Source organism: Branchiostoma lanceolatum, chromosome 8, assembly GCF_035083965.1.
Source record: "Branchiostoma lanceolatum isolate klBraLanc5 chromosome 8, klBraLanc5.hap2, whole genome shotgun sequence".
Classification (NCBI taxonomy): domain Eukaryota; kingdom Metazoa; phylum Chordata; class Leptocardii; order Amphioxiformes; family Branchiostomatidae; genus Branchiostoma; species Branchiostoma lanceolatum.
The window spans coordinates 7,384,363-7,404,949 of record NC_089729.1 but is presented as its reverse complement, the minus strand read 5'-3'; the positions used below and the strand labels follow the sequence as shown (position 1 = coordinate 7,404,949).

Here is a 20,587-nt window from a genome sequence, read left to right as displayed (position 1 = left end):
CGCAGCTTAGGGCAAGATCATTACAGCTGATCATGATGTCACACCCATGAATGAACGTAAGGATTGTACCACACCCACACCATAGGGTGGCTGGACGGGGAAAATCAATGTTGTCTTTCTGATTACAGGAGGGGGAAAAGTCGGTCGATAGGCAGTTCTCTTTTGTCCCTTTTCTTTACTCTCCAAACAGAGCATGGGTTTCGGCTGGTTTTGGACGTGTTTTTAGGCGTTTTTGTCGGGCTTTCTACTTTGTCATCTTTTTTTTGTGGGTTGGCTAGACAAAAACTGAAAAGATGACAAAGTAGAAAGTCCGACAAAAACGCCTAAAAGCACGTCCAAAACCAGCCGAAACCCATGCTCTGCTTGGAGAGTACCTTTTAGCACCGGCGCCGAGAAGGTTATGCATAGGCAAGGACATTATATATTTAATTATATAATTAATGTCCTTGGCATACATATATATATATTAATTATATATTAATATATATTAATTATATAAATTATATATATTGATTATTAAATATATATTGATTATATAGTTAATGTCCTTGGCATAGGGTAGCGTTTGTTTCTTTGTTTGTTTGTTTGTTTGTTTGTTTGTTTGTAACGACCAACATAAGTCGAGAATGTTTGGATGGATTGTCTTGATATTTGGTAGGTGGGTAGGTCTTGATGAGACTTGAAAATGATTAGATTTTGGGTCCCCTAGCGGCTTGTTACGGTACTGCAGCGGAACTTCCTGTTTTGATATCTCGTGTTCTGGACATGCTATGGCTCTGATTTTTTAGTGGTAGATAGCTCTTTAGACAGAGTAAGTGGTTTTGACCCCCTAGCGGCTTTTTTGGACCTGCAGGAGTAGGTTTTGCTTCAGACTTTGAAAGGGAATAACTGAAGAAGGGCGTGATGAAGGGTCATGATTTTTGGTAGGTAGATAGCTTGAGTGATGATGTACATGATTAGATACTTACTATGCAAATCAGTATCTAATTTGCATAATTAATGAGGTAAGTTTATATAGCCGCCAAATTCCATGATAGGACTCTCAAACATGTGACATATGTAACTGAGGAAGAGAGAAATGTTAATAGATATCAACTATGCAAATGAGGACCTCATTTGCATGATTAATGAGAGTGGGCTTGATGGATGGTCATAATTTTTGGTATGTAGATAGCTTACGTGCTATTTTGTATGATTGGACGATAATTATGCAAATCAGATTCTAATTTGCATAATTAATTAGACAATTTTAAGAACCTGCTGTGTTCCATGATATAACTATTCAAATATTTGACATTTGTAATTGAGGAAGAGAGGGATGTTGATAGATAGAAAATCTGCAATTGTAGGTCTAATTTGCATAATTAATGAGAAACTACTATAATTCCATACAGGTAAATGATGGCAATTTCATAGTTGTGACATATGGAAGTGAATGTGAACATCCTTGAATCAAATCATGCTGATAAGGCCCTCATTTGCATAATTGATTATAATTGTTTGCATAACCTTCTTTGTTAAGCTCATACTTTGGACAACGTCTGTTATTTGGGTGAAGACGATCAACTGGTATGGTTTGTAATTGATGAGAGACACTCCTAATACGTCAGTCATAAAGGTTAAAATCATTTGGTCGTGGAACTCTATAGCGTTCATTATGTCTTGTACATTTCATGTCCCTTGCCAGCGGTTGACCCCCAAAAATGGCCATTTTTTTTTGCTTTGGCCCTTTCGATAACCCAAACTTACTTTACGTACTTGATACTTGATCAGGTCTCCTTATTGTATGAGTGGCCTGCCTACAGAAGGAATTCGTCTTTTGTAGCTCGCTATCATTTTCCGCCAGTCCACTCTGCTATGTGCCATTCTTTCTGTCAACGTCAGGTTGGTGTTCCCAACAGCACGTCTTACGTCATCGAGTACACTGTCCAGCCATGATCCTCTGGGTCTGCCTCTTGACCTCTTCCCGTGGTTGGGATTCACACAATTTTTTTCCAAGGCCTAAGGACCAACGACGTTCTACAGTACACTGAAACCAGTGACATCCAATCTCCACCAAGCCAGATGAAACTAGCCGCAATTAGCTGAGAAATAAAACTGGGAATGGAGTTTAGGTTCGTTGTTCTAAACTGCTTTCATATTCAAAAAGCGGGGGTGAACCCCCGCCATCCAAAATTTAGCCATACGGACACGAATTACCCACATTTGTGGTAATTAAGCTCAGGTAGTCGTACAGATATACCCCATGGGGTACTCGTGTCCCAGATGGCTTCTTCATGGCCAGACTGGTAGGTAAACTTTCGCAGTCGATGCACCATCTGTAACCGAAAGGTATGTCGTGTTGTATTTGTGGTTATGATAATCACATCTTACGTTTTCCTGGAAGTTCTTTTGATAAAAAATGGAAATCAGAGTTCTATAGGCAATGAAAACCGGTCTGCTACACGTACCTGGATTTTCTGAAGGGACTATGTTAGTTAGAAAGGGACTGGTGATGCGCCAATACGTGTTTTACCGACAAAGTCTGTGTTGTGATTCACATTAACATATTAACCTTCTACCTGTCGTGACGTCATAGTGTTTCACCTGGTTATCTATGTACAGTTCTGCAATAGTCCGCCATGTGGTGCTATTGTCACACTATCAAGTCCAGATATAGCTACTAGGACCTTGAAGAATCTGCATATGGACTAAATGAAATATATCCGACAAAACTGACGTGGCAGGTTGGTAAGGTTGTGCTTGCCCTGATGACAAGTGACGTAAATATCCCATCTTAATCGGCGGCACGTAGCCTATCACAAGGGGCTGGGTTGGAGTTTCCCTGTGTTGTTCTCATAACTACTAAAGTTAGTACTTTCAATTGTCATAAAGCGGGAGTTGCAGACAAGAACCGCCCACTGGCCATTTGTCAAAAATCTTAGCTGACACCAAAGAGGTTCTATATAAAACCTCCTTGCTGACACGAGTTACCCACATTTGTGGTAACCTCAATTGCTCACACGGATATACATGTACCCATACATGGGCTACTCATACTATAGATCGAGAGAGCGTCAAACATTGTAAGTTAATGAACTCTTCCTACTGGATAGGTATGCCGTGTAGTATTTGTGCTGATGATCATCACATCCTACAACTGTTTTCTGTCAAGTTCATTTAATCAAATATGGAAATCAGAGTTCTGTATGTAATGAAATGGAACCGGTTTGCTATGTGAACCTGGATACTTCGAAGGGAGTTAGTTACAGACAGGCACCCGTCATTACGACAACCCATAAAGATATGCATCGATCTGAATGTATTGAATTTGGCTGAGGGAAGAGGTGCTAAGTTACATCTCGATTGGATATGGGTGAGGATCTGAATCTCAAGGAATTTTCAGCGACACCCAGCAGATGCCACCTAAACTGCAGTTTTCTTTCTAACTGCAAATCACAAGCAATGTACACTCTACACACTACTATGCTACCTTGGAGATTTGTGTTTTACTTCCATATGGATTTTACACTGTCTGTGCTTTTGGGGGCTTTATGTGTACATGGATAAACATTTCTAACTGGGTAATAGGAATTGTAACTTAATGGAAGGAGAGATGACTTCCAAAAGTGTAAGTTCATGAACAAATTCTTTATTCATTCATCTCATAATACATACAAAATATACAAAATACAAGTATATTCTAAAACACATGGACACATTTTCTAATAACAAATTGTACTGTTTTCATAATACATGAAGAGACAAGTGTGAGTATGCTGGTCCTGAGTGTTACACATCTGAGTCGGCCTAAATCTAAATTTATGTAATCAGTCTTACTTTCACAGTATCTTTTAAAGCACTTTAGGGAATATGTGGAATGGTAAAGGTCAACAATTGTTGTTCATCTCAGTCATCAGAAGATACAATTTACTTACACATTTTTTGCACCTCCCAAATTTCTCAAAGAAGGCATTACTTTTCTGTAGTGCCTTTCCCCTCAAAGGATTTTCTTTTCTTTTTCTCTTACCCACTAAAAGAGGCCTTACACTGGCCAATTTAGGAGGCTTAACTTTAATTCTAAATATGGTGTGTACATCATTTTTCACACCCTACGTTTTTTCCTTCTTGCGTCTGAAGTCTAAACACTTACATTTTGTCAGAAAGAAAAACAATTCTAGCACTTAACGCCTAACGGCTGATATCTTCTTCCTTTTCCTCCTCTTTTCTTTGAGAGTCAGACAAGTCTGTCTTAACATTCTTATACTTGTCTGTCTTCGGTTTCTGATCCACTTGGGAATACTTAACATCAGTTCTCTTATAAAAGAGGAGGTAAGGGGAGAGAGTGTTGGTTTTCTCGGGTAGAAACACCTCCCCCACCTCCTCCTCAGTGAGCTTGCTAACATGGCTGTCGTTGAATCGGAGCCAGTGGAGGGAGTGGTTGTACTCTGCACAGCCGTCGAGGAGCTGCTGTTCCCTTTCCTGCTGATTGGCCGTTTCCAGGTCGATGACTTTCACGTCATCAGGGTTTGCTGATGGAGAGTCTGGCGGGCTGGAGGGACTCTGTGTCAAAAGGAAATGAGTAATGAGTGAGTTTTAACTACTGTACATGCAGAAATGTTCGTGGTGGTTTTATGTTTTGCGTTTTTCGCGTTGAACTCCATAACTTAAAACCACTGCAAAAAGCAGTTCCATTGTGTGACTGTAGCGCTACTATTGTTTCAGACGCGAACTCAAAACCACCACGAACACTCGTAATCTAGAAATATCATGAAACCATTGCAGATGTAATAATAAGATGATGTTCATCCACCAGAACCTTTTTCAGTCTGAATCATCGCCGTACATTTCAAACACAAGTATCCACGCGCTAAGATTATGGGGAAGGACTCAATCTTGAGTATCTTAAGACAGTAAAAGTAGAGACATTACAGTTCTTACCTCCCCATCATCGTTGAGACAGAACTCCTTGAGGAAAGGGTAATCAAGGGCGACTTTCAAGTATGTCACGTAGTGACCGGAATCCTGCGAACTGCCCTCGTGAAGAATCATGCCGTATAGCTCGTATCTGTTCATCTTGTTTTTACAGGAGTCGGCACAAAAACTGTCTAATTTGAGGTGGGAGGGGGTTAAGATCGGGGCATGGATCTTCTTCATGTTTCTGTGGGTGAAGAAAACAGTTTGGTATAAGATAAAGGGTCTATTCTACGGATGTATCAGACTTGTTGGTCAAGATTGACATGAAAAGCTGTGGATGTAAACGTTTGCATAGCATATCTGTGCACTGTATTGGGGCTATTGGTTAAGTATGGTTGTCTGGTCTGGTACCACAGTAGTTTCACAGAGCATACAATTACACAATGTACATAACTTAAGAAAAACATTGGCAATTTGGAAAATATCATGCTGCAACTTTTTGCTGTTTGTACAACAAAATCAGTAAATGTGAGCTGAAATTGCATGTTTTCCATCATAATTATATCATAGATCTAACAACAGCAAAGATATTTCTGATAAGACAACAGAGATAAAATGAATCTAAAATAAATGATGTCTTCCACATGTGGCTAAATCATGAAAGATGATACTGTTATCTATCTCAGATTTAAATCAGATTGACACTGTTATAACCATGAAGATAAAGTTCTCAGAAAGAAGATGTCATATAAATCATACCGATATAAATAATTTCTTGTAACAAAAAAAGGAACATGTCATTCATTAATCATGTAAATACTATTGAATAATTTATCAATTGCTCAAGAAGAGTAGTAGGGGTGACCCAGTGTGCTTGGCTGAAAAAGCATCATGCTTCACCTCAACAGAAGATAACAAAAGAAGGATAAGATGAACAAATCTGACTCACCCGGTCAAGTCATACTCAAAGCGCTTCAAATGGATGGTTAGGATTGTTGGTAGTTTTGCGAAATACAATTTTCGCTCAGCCTCAGATCTTACCCCGCACAGCTGGAAAAAAGGTAAGTAATTCAATAATCAGTCTAAGCATGATTCTGTACGTATTGATGGTCTATGCTAACATTTGGTTAACTTAGACCCCGTTCACACTCAAAAAGTTTAATCGCGATTAAGTATAATCGCGATTGAATCAATCCGATCGCCATTGATTTTTGCATTCACACTGTTTTTCGCCAAGTGGATTAAAGTACGCCGTGATCCGAGTACGATTGAAGCACGCGGATTGAAGCACACTGCCACTGCCGCTGGTTTTGTTGTGGTCCATAACCTTACGGTACATCTGCGTCAGGTTTTGATTTTGATAGCGACCTGCTGGTGGGTCCGCTCAAACCCGTGCTCTGCCATGCCGTCCGACGGGCGATCCCCTGGTAAATGTCCCTCTTTCGGTGGCTTTACCGAGTTTGGCCTGCACCTCCTCCTTTCCCCAGATTGCGATGAGGACCCTGGTCTCCTCATGACCCCACCTACCTGAAGCTGAAGTTGTTGACGGAGTTGTATCCTTCTTGCGGGGCATTGTTGACGTTGACTAGAGCGATCTGACGTGTGTGGCTTGGGTTTGTTTTCCCATGTACTCGGATGCATGACCTCACCCCCGGAACCAGCCGAAATCCCCGGCGATCGCGATGGAATGAATCATAGTTAAGTTCACACTGAATATTTGATAGGATTGGATTGGATTGATCCTCCCCAAACTACCTCCGGGAGGTGGAAACAAACAATCGCAATCGGATCGATTCAATCGCGATTATACTTAAATCGCGATTAAACTTTTTGAGCGTGAACAGGGTCTAAGATCTACAGTGTAATATGATGTACATTGAAATTAGTTTTTAAAGATTCTGAAGTACTGAAATTCTAGTATACAGACACTCCGGGGATATTTGACTAAATAGTTCACAGTTATATTTACATGAAGACAGCTTGTTAAATATTCTAAGCTAGATTTTTTTTTTATTGTATTGACACTAACAAAGACAAACTATTCTTTCAATTTCCATGGCAAAGCATTAACAGAATTTCTGAGAGTTCATAATACTGGTTGCACCCAAAATTAGAGCAGTGTACCTAATTTTTGACTATGGCCCGGGTGCACCGGTGGACCAGTGCACTAGATACTTGTGTAGAGTTATGTACATAAAGGTACTATATATAATCGCACACTAGTATACAGCATATTCTTGACATTTAAATGTCAGATAAAATAATAAAACCTTTGTTGTTTTGCTTGTTTAAAATTTTGTAGTTGCACTAGATAAGCTCTGTATAGAGGCAGTACGGTTTGTGATGAGGTTTTCTGATATTCTACTTCATTCTATGATGTGTACCAAAATTTCTTTCAGTGCACCAAGATTCTAAGGCCAGGTTCACCAGGGCACCTATTCACACAAAAATAAATTTCAAGCCCCCGATGGTGTAGGTACAGTGTACACGTACAAAATCTCCTTACCTCATCAACTTAACTCAGTGCCTATAAGTGGCCAACACTGGCCTCGCGCTGAGTTATACCATTGAAAAGACTTGGTTTAGAGAGGAAACAGTTCTTACTTCACAGGAATACTTGTTCTCCCCATCCAGCTTCTCTGCAGCCATGAAGGTTTCGAACGACCAGGACAAGGACACAGCGTCTGCCTTGTCATCCTCTTTCTCTGGGCTGGTATCACCTGTACAGGTGGGGAATATAATAATATATAGGTAGATCGATCTTACGTGTCTTTATGAAACAGGACAAGAAACGACAAACACAAATGGGCCTTGCTTGGAGAGAGGATAAGGAATATAAAAGACAACCATATTAAGGATCTAAACATAGAACTAAATTGGGACTTTACAAAAATGGGTAATTGTAATCTATCCAAAGCCTGGCAGATCTGTAACCATATCCATCTTTTTACTTTTTTTATGAACATGGATGCTGAAGGAGGCAGAAAAACTACAAGAAAATCCAAGTACATGTAGTTTAAGTGATTTGCTGTGGTTTTGACTTAAAAGGTACATGTAAACACTTGATCTGCAAATCACACACTAGCTTCAGAGACTTTACGATGCGATGATAGATTTTTCTAAGAAACCAGCAAGTTTGTACAGCCTAAACTATTGTACAACATTCTAACCTATTGTAGTTAAAACCATGTGCATCAGGAGAAGACATTTCAAGCCTGGGCCATTCCCAGACATTTGTTTGTTTGTTTATCTATTCATTTAACCAGGGGGGCACATGCCTAAAAGGCGTTTTTCAATGTGCCCTGGGCTTTACATCAACTCAAAATTACAACAAAAGTAACTAAAAAAGTTACTCAGATTACTAAATGATACAGATCCAAAATAACATACTACCAAATACATGAAACAATTCTTCTATCCTGTTCTTACCTGTTGTTTCCTGAAGCTGGTCTGGTTCCGCATGCATCTTGACTGGTAGACTGAGGTCTTGAAACCTCTCAGTCCTGGCTGACTTAGTCTCGCACTCGAGACAAGTTGTCTGATACTGGAGTTGGCCCTCAAAGAGATCTGTCACGATATTACTTACTTCCATCTGAAGCACTTCCAGATCCTGAAACATGGAAATTGACAGAATTGTAACATGCAGACAATCAAATGTACATGTACATGTATACTATATGCCAACAACAGTTCTGGAGCACAGGGGAAAAAAATTATTTCTCTCAATTCTGATTCCATTCAATTTTTAAAAACATTTGAAAATTGTGGCGAGTTTTGGTGGCTTATAAACAGGATGAGAAACCACAAACATACATGTACATGGGCCTTGGAGAGAGGATAAAGAATATAAAGAATATAAAAGAAAACAATATCAAGGATCTAAATCATAATAAGTAGATAGTACTACTAGATAAAAATCACAAGAAGATTTGGTTACTTAGGGTTTATCTCTGTAGTGTAATTTAATCACCTTTTCTGAGAGCTGGAAGGATTCTGCACTGTCCTCCTCCATTGGGCTGGTGTTCTCACCCTCATTCTGCACATGGCCATTGGCAACACTGCCATTCACTGATGGTGCTGTATCCATCTTTTCCTCTTCATGTCCAACCCTCATTTCAACCAGTTTGACGCTGGAGACCTGCTCCGCCAGGGTACCTTCCTCTAGCATATCCTTTGATCTTGCACCATTTGAGAGATCCTCCTTTGCAGGAATGGCTGGGTTAGCTTTGCTACTGTCACCGTGAGTGTGACCGTTCATGCCACCGTTAGCATGACCGTTGACTACCCCGCTGGCCTCAAGGTGCCCATTCTGACCATGGACTGGCACGAGAGAGGTTGTGTGGCTAGGGCTGGCGAATCTGGTAATCTTAATTTGATTCCTGGCGTGGCCGACGCCAAGCCTTTTTTTCTTCGCCATTTTGGGGTTATCCACCGTTGGCACCTTGCCGACGACACCATTGCTGTGTCCGTTCTCCAGATTATCTGCTTTACTCTTGAGCCCATTCTGAAGATGGGGGTCAGGGTACTTCGGAGACTTTTCACCCGAGGACAGCTTGCCTAGGACACCATTGCTGACTCCATTTTCCACAACACCGTTGCATCCATTCTCAACATGCACATGAGGCTCTTGAGTGTATTTGACAGGACGTGCACAGACCTTGGATTCTTTCTTTGCCATAATGGCAGCCAGCTTCTCTTGTCGGATCCTAAGCTCTTCCTTCCTCTCGGCCTGACATGTTAAGATGGCGGCATTCGCGTCTTGTAGGGAAGACAGCACACAACGGAGCAATTCTTGGGCGTCATGCTGCAGCGAACCCCTGAATGTACCATTCACTTCCCTGAGGATAAAACAACAGACCTGGTGTAAGAACACAAGCAATAACACCACCATGCAACTTAAGTATATTTGACTGTTATCACCTATCAAACACAGAACACATGAAGTTAAGGGTCTGTTTCTGAATTCCATGGACATGTTACCTTTGGAAGGTCTCTTCATAAAACAAGAAGTAACTCACCAAAACCATATCTTAATGTGAGCACTTTACTACAAAAAAGTACAAAATCACTTAGAAATTGCTGCTGCCAAAATCTTTTGTGGCTTTGAAAGGTTAAGATGTTGAAGATATCAATTTGTCGCAGATGACAATGGCAAGAGGTTCTTATAATCAATACTGGATTTGAAATCATTGAAATACACATTTAAAGTAAAAGTCCTCAAGATGGGAAAAGTTCAGTGGAATGATGTGATTGAGGGAAGAGCCTTAGAAAACAAGGGACAATTTACTGGTTATGAATAGAAAGCAGCATGAAAAGGAATCAGAGCTGAGAAATCAAACAACAGTATATTGTGCAGAACATGTAACTGACCTTATCGCATCGAGTGCTCTGATTGGCTCGATCACCAGGCGCTCATTCCGTGTCTCGGGAGCGAGGATGTATTGCAGTTTCATCCTGCCGACTTTACGGAATGTCTGTAACCAACAACATTATCCAATAACCAAACCATGTTTACGGTTAACTTTCAAACCCACAGCCCAAAAAAGCTTCCCACATATCACCTTCAAACCTTTCACAGCAGAACATTTTTTTACCTTATCTAACATTTGAGCAAAAATTATATTATGATAAAATCTTACAGCTGAAAAATATAGTTTTTAAGAACAGCTTATGCCTTACAATGAAATGAAACTGACTTGGAAAATTGTTCTAACCCTGACATTTGCTTAACCAATACAATTGAACCCCTCTGTATATGACACATGTATGTTTAAAATTTATGAAGTGGCATTCCAAGATTTTTAGTTGGTGCTGACCATGACAAGGTAAAGCACATACCCGACAGAGTTCATTCAAAAGTCCGAACTCGGGCTCCGTAAACTGTAAGGGGAAGAGAAAAACAGATCCTTAAAAGGTGCACTTCAATATCACTAAGACCAACATTGTAAATCAGCAGTTACATTCATTTTATAGTAGTTGTTCCTAACAGTGACCAGGGTGTGATCTACACCAAAGTAGTAGACTAAGCCTAACAACTTGAAAGTTCTTGTGAACATGAAAACATAAATCATACATGCAACAGATGTAAACTGTAGTCCGTACATCAAGTAATAATGCTATAATTCCAATACCAACAATTTCCTGCTTTCTTTGCAGTTTCACGAAAAAGAATCAGATTAAAAAGAGTGCTATGTAAATTCAAGACCTACCTTGAGCTTTAATTTCCGGTTCATCTGAGCTTTAGCCTCCACATAAATATCTCTCAGGTGGCTCTGCAGATAAGCTAACCTCAGGGCAAACTGTGGTGTGTGCATCAGGATCTTGGGGAAGTAATGAGCCACTGTTACCTTGGGAATGTAACTCCAACCTAATTTTTTTTCTGGACAATTGATATTTACTACCGTATGTAGTTTATGTATCAGAGCAAAAAAGTATCACTCTTCTAGTAGCAGTTCTACATGTATATAACACACTACAATAAATGTATCAATGAATACAATCACTCAAGTAGCTCTACACATAATCTCAATGAGAAAACATTATATGTTCCTCTTTAAATGTTATATCAATTTTAATGTTATATTCATCTACAAATCATGAATGTCAATGTGACAAGAATTACTACATGTCATATCTGACACAAGTTTGACAGTGAAACAAACTGGCTAAAGCACATTTTTACCATTAATATGCAGTTTACATGTAACATAATTCAAAGTGAAACCTGAACATACACATACTTGTACATATAAAACAGAACCACTTTTTTATAACATTGGACTTACCTGCAGTACCGAGTTCATATAGCAGGTATTATGAAGGTTGGTGAGTCCGACAAAAGGCAAAAACTCTCCATAGTTGTACGAGCTCATCACCGTGGACACGTCGTAGGAGGTGTCTGTAGGAATGTCCAGCGCTGCTGAAGAGTCGCTGAAGACAAGATAGTGCATTGTCGTCAATTCAATTGTTAGAATGTCATGTTTCAACGAAGGTTACATGTACAAACATGAAGTTGACTACTGAGAATGCTGTTCTCCTTTTTGGTGTCTCTTACTAAAGTTTTCTTTAGCGTGGTAATGAAAGAACTGCAGTATTACTATATTACATTTACTGTAGTGTAATAAACCCTCTCCGTTCATACTGTACTACATGTAGGAGAGAGAGGTTTTCAAAGTAGAGGCTTATGCTGAATCATGGTGGCTGAAAGTTTTACAGTACTTTGTTTAAACCTGGCTGGTCTATTTCTTACACTTTTTGTTTTAGAATTCTCTAATAAATACTATTTTGTGGGCATTCCTGACAAATTTTAACATCGTTTTTCAAAATCACAGAGTATTAAAATTTACAACTAATGCTAGTAGTACAAGGTGTACTAATAACTATTATGACCCATCTCCTACTCCTACCTAATAGACAGAGTTTGTACAACATCCTGAGTACACCGTTGGCCAACGGGTACCAAAGCCTGTGCCTGTCCAGCTGTCTGGAATACACTAAGGGGCCTGTGATACAACAGATAAAACTATCAGAGTTGCATTCTAAAGTAGACATGTCTACTCTAGTATACAAAATGTAGGATAGTCTTCTTTCAACTTTAGGTCAATTTCATGCCATTCTATATAGATCCTTCATTGAGTCTGAGTTTGAAAAGTTTAGCTATTCTGCTTGACCTTTAGTTGTAATTCAGTTTGTTAAAACCTGACTGGTCTATCTCTTAGGTTTTTTTTAGTTTTACAATTCTATTTTGTTAAATCACAGAGCACTAGAATTTAATACTACTACTGGTAGTACTAGATGTATTATGACCTATCTCCTACTCCTACCTAGTAATAGCCAGGGTTTGTACAACATCCTGAGTAGACTGTTGGCTAACAGCTACATGTACCAGAGCTTGTTCCTGTGCCAGTCCAGCTGTCTGGCATACACTAAGGGGCCTGTGATACAACAGATAAAACTATGTATCAGCATTGCAATCTAAAGTAGACATTTCTACTCTAGTGTGGGATACTGTAAATGCATTTAAGTTTGCACGGTTTTTATTTCGCGGTAGGGAGAAAATGGGGTGTTCACAGTGGTTTTAAGTTCGCGAAGTTTGCCAAAAATGTTTGCGGTGGTTTTAAGTTCGCGCTAAAAGCTCACCGCGAAAACCACGAACATAAAACCACCGTGAACATTTCTGCATTTACAGTTGTCTTCTTTTATCTATGTAGCCCCTTCTTTGAGTTTGAAAAGTCTAGATATTCTTGTACTGCTTGACCTTTAGTTAAGCTGTAACTCTAAGTTTAAATCTAAGCTTATTTACAATTCCATTCCATCAAATTACATATACTCTACACAAGATAACACATTAAGATGTCAGACATTGTCTTCTCACCTCTCCACGTGGGAGTTCTCTGTTCCCTTCAACTGGAACACAGGATACATGTTCTCCTGTGTTGACGTCACAGCGACCGAACTGGAGTCATCTTTCCTCCTAGATGACAGACTCAACTTGGATCGCTTCCTTGGCGGGGCATCCATATCTTGGGCTGTTGCAGAGATTGTCGTTCGGCTTTCTTCAACCATTTTAACTGCATACACAAATAAAAATGGCCATAGAAAATAAGCATTTCAATTTTAGAACATGTTTCATAATCATATACATGTACATCAGATTTCATATCCAACTGATTCGTAAGGGTTCTTTTTAAGTCTTCTCATACAACATACAGTCTCTATCCTAATTTCATCAGAAATATGGACTGTACATGTAGTATAAGCTATGTCTTAGTGTCTACAGTCCATGGGTAAACAAGCATTGTGATACCTCTATAAGTAGAGCCAGAAGTATGACACACAATACAGTGACAAAACCAGGACATTGATCTAACGTTATAGGACATCCGAAGATGGTGGTACAAGTGCATGTGGTTCGTGGTACGACGTACAATCACTTAGGTCCCCTTCACACTGATGACAGTAGTTGCCGTTGTATTAGACCTGCTTTAGATGCATGGTCAGGAAATACCCACGACATAGGATTGCATTGTAGTGGACGCATGACCCACAGTGACCTCGCTTGCACCGATTCAAAATGGTAGAACGGCTTGAACTTGTTTTTTCATGCAAAAAGACACAGGGTACATACGCACAAAAGAAAGAGATTGAGATGCCTGTAGTACAGAGATGGGCAATACCTGGGATTGAACACGGTGTTACAGCATAGGAGTCCCAGACATTGTACAAAAGAAAAATATGCAACTACAGTAACAGTAACAACAACAATTACTGACCTGAAGAAATAATGTACACCCCTTGTCCATAGGATAGTGGCCTTTTCAGAAAAAGTAACCAAATTTCTTTCATTAAAAGGAAGGGGTGAGATTAAAGGGGGATCACTGTCATCTCCCCCCCCCCAAAAAAAAAAACCCAGCTGCTTCTCGTCATAACCTCGATAATTTTTATGTCACGTGTTGTTCAAGACTGCACTAAATGTACACAGCATTCATCACCCCTCATCACTACATGGAACTGACTGTTACATCTGAACCACCTCCAGCATTAGCATCCCATCGAAGTGTGGCAGAACCTTCAACAAGTTGAAGTTGGCCACCTACTCCCGAAGAAGAAGAAGAAGACCTACCAGAGACCAAGGAGGTTTGCAGACACAAGCAGTCAAGTGTGAGGGGTGCGGACTAAAGAAAGCAGACAAGATGGGGCCATTTCGACATGAGATAAGGTAAAGAATATGACAAAACAGCTCTAGTCAGTCCGGTATACTGTACTTCCATACATCGTGCAACTTGGTATTGAGAAGTTGAGTGAAGGATCGAGGCCAGAAAATTTCTGAGAGGCTAAAATCCCAACGTCAGTCACAAAATATTAATAGGTTCGAGGTCAAGCATACTACATCCCGGTGTACTGTTATGCTGTAAAACTACAATGCAAGTTTCACATTTAATCGTTGGCTTAGAGACTCTTGTTCGCCGACATGTGGAGCAAGAGTTTTTGTCCCCCACACCCCTCCCCAAACCTCCTTGCCCAAACCAACCCATGGCCAAGTCATGTCGAAACTAAGACCATCTTAGATCTAAAGGTAAAATTTGACCTTCACAAATACATTTTCAAGAAAGTACAAAACATTACACACTCTCAATACCCCTTACCTTATCCACAGCTCGTCAAATCTGGAGTTATTCGGGATTAGTGATAAGATTTTACCAATTTCGATCGTCTTCTCCAGTCACAACACAAATTTTACCGCCATTTTCTTCTACTCTATTGATAGGCATGCCGGGATATTTAACAGACTGTACCATCGTGTCGAAATAGGGGGTAGCAACGTAAACACAAACGTAAAGGCAAAGCCTTATTGAACTAAAAATTGAAATATTTACGAACATTGTAGGTGTAGAATTACTAGACAAAGGAAGAAGTATGAAAAAAATCCGTCCTTAAAATAGAACTAAAATAGGTGACAGAAAAAAAAGAATTTTGTTCCACTGAAACTCTTGTAATAACATGGAGACATCAATGTTGGATACTGAAATTAAATTAACTTCTTTAAACATTGTAATGTTCATCTTATTCTTAGTTCAATACAGCAAAACTCAAAATTTTATAGATGATAGACAGCCATATCTTTCAATCAAGCAACAACGGTAACCGTGAGAAAATCAGATCTACGAAAAGCTTAGAATGAACTTGATTTCAGTCGACTTTGCATAAACTTTCTTAACCAATGTTCGCCGCCTTTTTTCAAGTTCATAGCTCGCTAAAGAGTCTGTGTTTCCAGTTGCTATCCATCCAAATTCAACAAAATTAAAGGCTCAAAATCATGTCATGCCTATACGCGGACAGAGACAATTAAAATCTGTCTACAAACTTTGAACTTTTCGTTTGTCGTACGTCTAGTAAACAAACCTATTTACTTTCCGTTTGTTCCATTTAGACATGACTTCTTTTGTTACTCCTTTGGTGTTGGGACTGTTACGATGCCTAAGAGTTGTATCTAGGGGATTCTTAATGTTTTGTTAAATGCTGTGAATAGAAATGCCGTTTTGGTGGCATATACGAAGTCAAGAAGCCTAGACGGCCAACATACTACTAGTACTGTACTAGTATAGTGACTAGATAGACCATGGGCGATGTTCCCACAGCAACACGTCTTGGTAACGTTACACTGATCGACAGATTGGTGAAATAATTTTATTCATAACCTGAATGTGTTGACAATCTATCAACCTACCGATGTGTTTGATGGAGTCTTCCTCCAGACTGAGGGCGTGTGCGCACATGACGGCCTCATCCAAATGGTCCTTCTCGACCGGTAAACACACGCATCCGCAGAACACTCTGCGCAGGCCGAGACCTATGGGCCTCACAATCTTTCTCCCTATCCACCTCTTCGCTCTACGAGCCTTCCTACATCTAAACCCCTTCCCCATATTGGGAAAGACGTCGAAAGGCTACCTCCAAGATTTTTCAATAAGAAAACCTTGAATTTCAGTCGAAATAAGACTGTTCGCATTCGAAAGTATACGAGACAATAGCGACCGCTGAGAGCAGGTCTGGCTGTCACGAACTTTTTTCGAAAGTAAAGTTCGAACCTGAGGAAGGCGTAATCCATTGTTCTGGAACAACCGCTCATTGTTACCAACATCTCTCATCCTTTGTTGTAATGAGTACCCGTATGTACGACCTTGGTAGCAGTACTTAAAGGTCGATTTTTCCTTATGACGTTTTACTGTTATTCATTGTCAGCACATAATGCTTTAGTTTTGAGATGCTGACAAATTTATAGGTACTTTATCAAATTTGATATCAATCTTTTAAGTTTTCCATTATCGGTATCATTAAATGTGATTATGAATCAAGAATCAGCTCAATGTTATTCCAGACGAGGAAGGTTGTTTATAAAGAAAAACAACCAAGATATTTGCCACATATTACTGCCTGTATGTCTTCTTTGAGTCTTTTCACCTTTTCTAACCAGAATGAAATGCGTCGCGACAAAAGAAAAGTGTCTTAACGCTGAGATTTCTGTGACGAAATTCGGGTCCACGTCATATCGACATTCTGACCGACGCGCAGCAATTTTACCGACCACCTGTTATCAAGTCAAGTCGAGTCAAGTCAAGGCCTTTATTTTACTTCGAGTGCTTGTTCGGCCATGATATGTTATCAACGTTAATCTTGCTAGCAAGACAAAACTGATGTATGAAATGCATGTCTGACCATTCGTGTGATTTTGCTGTGTCGTGTACAACTTCATACCTGCCTTCAACTAAATTAACATTAAAATAATTATGCGTCATTAGCCTATACTACAACTAGGCTACATGTATTCATAATTAGTCTGTATTTCCACATTAGAATGATTATGCACTTAACCACGTCATTAGTATACTATAACGAGGGGCGGGAATTTGAAGGACGAGACAGGAGGCGTGGGTGGCCTCAAGAGCCACGTGCTCCGGAAGTCACTAAGGCTACGGGCACCCTTCTGCCCAAAGTTCCATTTTATTGTAAGCAAGTCTGTAAGCATGGAGGCGCACTGGTTCGCCTTCATCATACTCTCCATTCTGTGCTCTACCGAGGCAAAGCTGACTAAGAAGGTGACTTTACGCTAGCATTTTTCCTATACTGTAGTACTTTATAACATATTGTGCGAGCAAAGCAATGAGGAAATACTTGTGTTGAAGTAACTTTTCGTAAGGTAATTGTGAAGCAAACTGGCCAGTCACAAAGTTTTAGCGGGGGAAGCCTCGACCTTAAGCCACCCGGGTGTGATTCTGAGCTACAAAGGCTGTAGAGTTGTCCACCGACGCCAGACGAAACCCGTATATATACCATGTTTAAATATGGGCGTGTTTAAAAACAGGTGTACCACGTGCGTCCATAGCATTCTTTTTTTATGTCCATCTCAAAAAATGTCAGCTTATTAGAATGAAATAAAACGACTGTGCTGCACAAGCAGGGACCCATATATAAACCAGAAAAATGAGGATAGATAGTATACAAGTTATGATCATAGTGACTATTCTTCAGAATGTGACCTATGCACTATGCATTTGCCAATTTCGTTGTGTACCATATTGTCAGCGTCTATATGAACATTTGTCGTATCAATGTGAAGGACTGACAACTGAGATAAAGAAAAAACCTTCTGAAGTAAATTGGAACATTAGTACATCCGATGCGAGCGTTAATCTTATACATTTTCCCTCCTTTCTAACCGGACCTAGGTTGAGTAGCGGAATATTTCAATGTTCTACGTGCTTTCCCCACACATCTTGTGACTTGTTTTTACCTGTCCTTATCGGTCAAACCGTCCCCATATCCTGTCTATATTTACCTGTTGGTATCTATCGCGCACCTAACTGTGAAGTAGCCGGCGCATGTGTTGCCGTTCTCACGGCGTACATGGGGACAGGCCACCGTGCAGTGCGAAAAGACGTGGCCCCGGTGACATCTAAGACTGTCAATAGAGGCTTTTCATTGACGTCATAGTAATCTTTATAATTTGAATCTCCCAGCGACCATGTTTGCGGATAACTGGATCAAGCTGCACAGCATATCGACGCGGTTTCAGACGAACACTGTAACCCAATATGGCGCAAGTGACGTCAAACCAAAAGCTGAAACTAAATGAACCTAAATATGTAACAGTACATGTAAATGTACAGTTGTACAGTAAATGTACAGTTGTACAGTTATGTAACGTAACGCGCTCCAAAAACGCTCAACTTGTTTAGTAGCAAACACAATTTCACACACATGTCCCTATTTTGCTCGCTGAATTGATTCGGCAAGTCAGAAATCTCGATTACATAAGGGTTTTATGGTTTTAAAAACTTGTTTTCACATCCTCAGCAGCCTCGTTCTGTTGCCAAACGCCAGTTTCAAGTGGGGGATTTGGACAACGTTTTGGGGCAACTTGGTAGGTGTTAACTGTATGTATAAATGAACTTTATTACAGTATCGTCATGTATGGAAGGGAATTTGAAGTTGAAAGATGGTTTCAAATCCAATACAAATCAGCTGGTATGTTGAACGAATGATTTCGATAACATTTCGTCATTGCTCCTTAATGTTTTAGTCTAACGTCTTCTTGTTGTGTTCTACTAGCCTCCTTTGCAAGCTCTACAAATCGGAATTTTTTTTGGGGGGGGGGGGGGTCTATTGCACTCGGTTTTTGAGGTGGCTAACCGAGAAACCGAGCTCAATAGAACTGATATGCCATTGAAAAAAAACATGTTATAAGCCCCCAAGAGCCCGACTCGTATAACCTGCTAAGGAGACTATTGTTGTTCCCTGCCAGGTCTTTGCTCCCCGCCCGTCGTGCTGTCCCATGGCACGGTAACCCTGCACGGTGGCCTGTCGGTGGGCGACACGGCCAGCATAGCCTGCCTCTCCGGCTACCGGCTAGACGGGGTGGACCAGATCACATGTCTGGGCGGCACGGACAACGGTGGCTGGAGCGATCCCATGCCGACATGCGTCCGTGAGTTTGGAAAAAAAAATAATTAGGGCACTAAAGAGAATACTTTCTTGCCGATACCAACCTACCTACATACGCACAAAATGCAATAGCAATCCATCCGTGTCTTATTGAGTTAGGCATGTGTAAACTATGAGTGCGCAAGTCAAACATAGACAGACAGACACACACACACGCACACGCACACGCACACAACACACACACACACACACACGCTCCCTCGAGGTTGAAGTACTAATTCCGAATGAACGTTCGTCGCCATCTTGGTTCTCATCTTCCCCACCAACATGGCGGCATCTACCAATATTTATTAGCTGTGACGTCACGTGTAAACGATTCAGTGCTCATTGGTCAGCGAGTAACGTGAGTGAGGGTATGCGCCTGTATTGTCCCAAAGAATTTGATTAGTGCACCGGGTCATCCATAGTCTTCTCGATTATTGTGTTGGGGTTTCCCATTCGCGTTTTGAAAATGCCTCACCTAGACTTCGACTTTCCAGAGGAGTGCAGCGGCCTCTACACCGCCCCACGCGGTAAGCTGTACTCCCCGGGACATCCGGGGAACTATCCCATGGACGTCACGTGTGCCTACACGCTGTCGGCGCCTCCTGGCACGGGGATCCACATCCGGCTGGCCAGCTTCAGCACGGAGGACGGGTATGACTTCCTCAGGGTAAGAAACACGAGCTGATCATGACTAAGAGGAAAGACACGGAGGTACTGCTGCAGCACCATAGAAAGCCGCCAGAAGGACCATGATTGAACCTGTTATTCATCTTGCTGACCCACATACACTTACCAATTTAACAGACCCATGGACAACTTCTCGAGTTATGCATGCTGTCCGCAAACCCTTGGCCGTGGGGAAGCTTAAATCAATGTATCATGGAAGCTCATCTGTGTTGGTAGTAATCATAATACAGTGCAAAACTTTCACGTGTCTGTAACTCTCGCGAGTTCGGCAGTGATTGGTCATTATTGATCCTGAAGAAGGCGACAGCGGTCGTCAAAAATTTGATCCGTGAACACCTTAGAGTTGGAAGAAAGTTTAGCACTGTAAATCAATGTAATTAGTTAATGTTCCCCGATATTCGTAGAAATACCCATATCTACTGAAATATCTGAATCCAAGCCAAGACCTTGGTGTCGTCTACAGATATACTACCAACAGCTTTTGTATCATAGTTATTGCTGCTATTCCCGGGCGACA

General features: G+C 40.6%; 2 protein-coding genes across 15 annotated transcripts in view; one reads left to right on the top strand and one right to left on the bottom strand.

Moving 5' to 3' along the window:
• Nucleotides 1-4,112: 4,112 nt before the first annotated feature.
• Nucleotides 4,113-15,175, bottom strand: LOC136440133 (ubiquitin carboxyl-terminal hydrolase 1-like). Of its 4 annotated transcripts, XM_066435978.1 has the most exons (14): nt 15,042-15,175; nt 13,271-13,466; nt 12,720-12,830; nt 12,303-12,398; nt 11,682-11,826; nt 11,106-11,216; nt 10,735-10,776; nt 10,267-10,370; nt 8,867-9,734; nt 8,326-8,506; nt 7,501-7,616; nt 5,846-5,946; nt 4,921-5,140; nt 4,113-4,542 (listed from the first exon to the last, which is right to left on the bottom strand). In XM_066435978.1, exons 2-14 carry the CDS (start codon nt 13,459-13,461, stop codon nt 4,171-4,173), a joined length of 2,658 nt encoding a protein of 885 aa, XP_066292075.1. In that variant the 5' UTR covers nt 13,462-13,466; nt 15,042-15,175; the 3' UTR covers nt 4,113-4,170. The 4 variants fall into 4 exon arrangements, with proteins under 4 accessions (XP_066292075.1, XP_066292076.1, XP_066292077.1 ...); XM_066435979.1 differs by lacking the exon at nt 12,303-12,398; XM_066435980.1 differs by lacking the exon at nt 12,720-12,830.
• Nucleotides 15,176-17,360: 2,185 nt separating this feature from the next.
• The window catches only part of LOC136440197 (CUB and sushi domain-containing protein 1-like), a 38,266-nt gene continuing 35,039 nt past the window's right edge, over nt 17,361-20,587 (top strand). For 10 of the 11 annotated variants that reach the window (XM_066436080.1, XM_066436087.1, XM_066436081.1 and 7 more), the window contains exons 1-4: nt 17,361-17,492; nt 18,751-18,817; nt 19,199-19,381; nt 19,878-20,050. In XM_066436080.1, the coding sequence (XP_066292177.1) occupies nt 17,421-17,492; nt 18,751-18,817; nt 19,199-19,381; nt 19,878-20,050 (495 nt within the window). In that variant the 5' untranslated portion in view covers nt 17,361-17,420. The remainder of the gene's footprint in view (nt 17,493-18,750; nt 18,818-19,198; nt 19,382-19,877; nt 20,051-20,587) is intronic. The other variant, XM_066436079.1, reaches the window with a different exon arrangement.